At 39.8% G+C, this 4182-nt stretch overlaps 1 protein-coding gene across 1 annotated transcript; it reads right to left on the reverse strand.

Annotated features, from left to right (window-relative positions):
• Positions 1-3353: 3353 nt before the first annotated feature.
• Positions 3354-3926, reverse strand: LOC136825100 (protein GVQW3-like). Its single transcript, XM_067081144.1, has one exon. It carries the CDS (start codon positions 3924-3926, stop codon positions 3354-3356), a length of 573 nt encoding a protein of 190 aa, XP_066937245.1.
• Positions 3927-4182: the final 256 nt, after the last annotated feature.

Consider the following 4182-nt stretch of genomic DNA (forward strand, 5'->3'; position numbering starts at 1 on the left):
TGTGTTTGTCAGCAGACAAACAGATGGCGATATTGAGAGACATGATAAACGCACAGTGATAAAACACATATCAATGGAAAGGCCAGGAAATTCTACATATGGTCAATTGCATGAGATTCGAGACAGATTAATGAATACAATGCAGTAGCATAATACATGTGAAATGGTGAGACGTTTGGCGTCTTCACAAACAGAAACATACATGCAGTTTGATACAGAAGATTTGGTGGAACATTATGAGTACATGATTAGAATGCTTGCATGGCAGTGCAAGTAGTGGTGATTGTACATAAATCGAGACAACAATGGTTAGGGAGAAACAGACGGAAATATTGTACGGTTGAAGTTGCGTTCCGTGAGAGAAAGAAAACGAGATGCTCTTGTTTTGTCTTGTCCCATCCGATGGAGGACGAACACACAAACACACACGTGTGTTTGGAAGAGACGGCGTCGGGGCAACGGGCTCTTACAACTGTGACCACCGAAAGTGCTCCCTAGAGAGAATCTAAGCGGCTTATCCGTGGATTTAAACGCATGTGGATCTGTGTGTGAAGTACTGGCAACACCACCAAAATGAGATGCCATATTGATAGAAAATCTGATTCCGTTTCTTGTTATTGCGTAAAAAAAACATTATCAATCGTGAACCTATGTAATAGACTTGGAATATTGCGTAACAAAAAAGATTTTATTTGATATCTGTAGTGGGAGAAATGGTTTTATCTCTCTGTTGTTGTTATACATTTGGCAGATATGCCATACCTAGGAAGACCCAAACAACCTCGCCAGAGAGGCCTTATCATTTTAGAAAGAGTATAGTAGACTATACTCTAAGCTATGTTTCCACGTTAGGCCTACAATGTTGGCTGACTAGCCTAACTAGCGAATCAACAGATCAATATATGAAATAAGGCTAGAACTATATAGTAGCTCTGCGGCGGTGACTGCCTTCTAACTTAACTTTTTTTACAGTTTTTGGTTGCTAATTATGAATTTACCTTTTAATTTTTGACGCTCGAGTGTAATTAACCCCTGAAGTCCATCCAACAAGGGGTTTCCCTACGCGACCTTCACAAGACAGAGCACGGGTACGTCTGTTTCGAACGGTTCATATCCTGTCCGACAAGTGCAATAACTTGTTAGTATATGGGTACCCCCCACACCCCGGGCCAGTACTAAACACAGCGAAGGGACATTCCATTTGGCCGACAACAAACAGATGCACTGCCAGTATCAGAACCCTTAAAAGTGTAGAAAAAACCATTTGAAAAAGTAAAAACAGGCACGGAGCTAATATATAGAATTACCAAAATAAGATGCACGGCAATTATCATCAGGCCGTAAAGTCTAAATCAGGCAAATTGGTAAAGTAAGTTACTTTTTGGGTAGAATCGGGCACGCTGAGCAACATTTATTCTGTGCAATTTTTCATTTAGAGTCGTTGTTAATGAGTTGTGGGCGCGTCCCTCGGTCGGCCAAACTACCCCCCGATACCCTAGCATTAATGCATTACTGTCTATATGATAATGAGATTAAATAATTGCGTATAAATCCCTGGCGAACGGTTGCTGAAGTGTTCTCTCAAGCACGACTCTCAGACAACAAGTTTTGGCGGGATCTGCTTCCCAGGTCAGCCTTCTTAATCAAAACACATTGTTCGTATGTTACAATAAACAATACAATGAAATAAATACTTGGCCATAAGGTAGTAAAATGCGGGAGGGCGACATTTCTAGATGGAAAAATTAAATGAATAACAATATCAAAGATATAATAACCCAATTAATGACGAATATCAATAAATAGCAACAATCTCAATAATACTTGAGTCTAAGTCATGTCCGAACTCCGAATACAACTCTCAAACGAAACTGACTTGCAAAACTGATAAACTTAAGAAAATGAGAAATACCTTCTATTGAATACAATAGCAATCATTCCAATAATGAACTATAATATATCAATTCCAATTAACAACACTGGAATCTATTGAATACAATAGCAATCATTCCAATAATGAACTATAATATATCAATTCAATTAACAACACTGTGGAATCAAAGAAACATAAATATGAAACATTAGACCTTTCATGTGATGTCATCAGACGTCTTACATCAGCAGAATTATTTCTGTTGAGCTGAAAACTCGACACATTAGCAACTTGAACATTGTTTTCTCAGCTTCAGCTACAACTTGCAGCTTAAATTTAGCAGTATATTTCCTTGCCGATCTTTTATCCATACTGACAATAATATAAAAATATATCAGTCCTAATCTACTTAACGTCATTTGTACTATAACTACGGTAATTGTGTATTACCGCACGATGGTTGAAATACATGCAAAACAGCTTTTGTTATCAGATTTGGTGATAAACAAAACAACAGTTTCTCGGTTGGTTGTTTATGGCTGTACGCATTTAAGCAAGAGTATAACGATACTAACAATACTTTTATCATTCTCTTTTACTTTTTTAACTGGAAGATGGAGGAAAAGAAGTTGGTCTATTGTAATTTGGTCTCTCACGCTACCTGATTGTACAATGCTGCCTGCGCCCGTGCGAAATTTCAAAATATTTTATAAATATTGTTGTATCAGTATTAATTGCTTACCCAATTGCAAAATTGAATTATCGTAAGGCGAATTATCGTAACTCAGCACTATCTGAGTATTTTAATAGTTTTATCACAAAAAGTGCATTTAGTCATGAAATTGAGATGAAAATACAGTAATTAGTGACTATTTCTCAGTGAAAAATACCGTGAATAGGTGGATTTTCAGCGAATAATGTGTATATACGAGGTCCATTCAAAAAGTATCAGACCTTGGTCCATAAAGAGAAAAATTTGCGCATTTGAAAAAAATTTATTCAATCACCTTCAAAGTACTCCCCTTGGGAGTGCACACACTTTTCCCACCGGTGCTGCCACTGCTGGTAACATCTCTGGAATCTCGACATTGGGATGCTGTAAAGCTCTGCTGTCGTTTTTCTCATAATTTCCTCTCTCGACTCAAAATGCTTCCCTTTCAGAGTTGTTTTCAGTTTAGGGAACAGCCAGAAGTCACAAGGTGCCATGTCTGGAGAGTAGGGAGGATGACGAACAAGTGGAGTGTTGTTTTTGGCCAGATAAGCATGGATCAGGTGGGCAGAATGAGCAGGTGCATTGTCATGGTGAAGTTGCCAGTTTCGCACCGCCCACATTTCCGGTCGTTTTCGTCGTACTGCATCTCAAAGGTGTCGCATAACCTCAAGGTAATACTCCTTATTAACTGTTTGTCCTGCTGGTGCGTATTCATGATGTACAATACCATTGGAGTCAAAAAAACATGTCAACATTGCCTTGACATTGCTACGAACCTGTCGCGCTTTTTTGTGTCTTGGTGATGTCTGATGCTTCCATTGTGATGACAAATTTATTTTCCGGGTCATATCCGTACACCCATGTCTCATCACCAGTGATGATAGTCTTCATGAAGTCAGAGTCACCGTTAGCACAGTCAAGCAGGTCTTGTGCAATTTCCAGGCGGAGTTGTTTCTGCTGTTCCAACAGCAACTTGGGAACGAATTTAGCAGACACTCGTCGCATGGCCAAATCTTCCGTTAAAATTGTATGAACTGATCCTGTGCTTATTCCTACTTCTTCAGTAATTTCGTTGATGGTTATACGACGGTCGGCCTCCACTATTCGACGAACATTTTCAATGATTTCTTCGTTTTTGCTGGTGGATGGCCTGCCTGACCGTGGCTTGCTCTCAACTGAGCTTTGTCCTTGCTTGAAGCAATTATACCACTCCTTTATTTGTGTTACTCCCATGGCTTCATCGCCAAAGGCTTGCTGAATCTTCTGGATAGTTTGCACTTGTGTATCGCCAAGCTTGTAGCAGAACTTCATGCAGTAGCGCTGCTCGATGCGCTCCAACATGTTGTGTAAGGACGATAATCCGACGAGGATTACTGGACGTCTGCACTCTGGCCCTCACAGGCGGGTACTGCCACACACTAGAGCTTTTAAAATTTACATGCATGCGCAGTAAGAGTGCTGTCAACTCCAACAAAACTAAGTTGCTGATTGGTGAATCATTTGTCCTTTTATGGACAAAGGTTGGATACTTTTTGAATGCACCTCGTATGTTCCATAGAGAAATCCACGAATAGGTGAGTCCGCGAATCGTGAGACC

This window comes from Macrobrachium rosenbergii, chromosome 37 (genome assembly GCF_040412425.1).
Source record: "Macrobrachium rosenbergii isolate ZJJX-2024 chromosome 37, ASM4041242v1, whole genome shotgun sequence".
In the NCBI taxonomy this organism is placed as follows: Eukaryota; Metazoa; Arthropoda; class Malacostraca; order Decapoda; family Palaemonidae; genus Macrobrachium; species Macrobrachium rosenbergii.

Bases quoted from the DNA above. Each gene is read 5' to 3' on its own strand.
- LOC136825100 (XM_067081144.1), bottom strand. From the start codon at position 3,926: ATGTTGGAGCGCATCGAGCAGCGCTACTGCATGAAGTTCTGCTACAAG.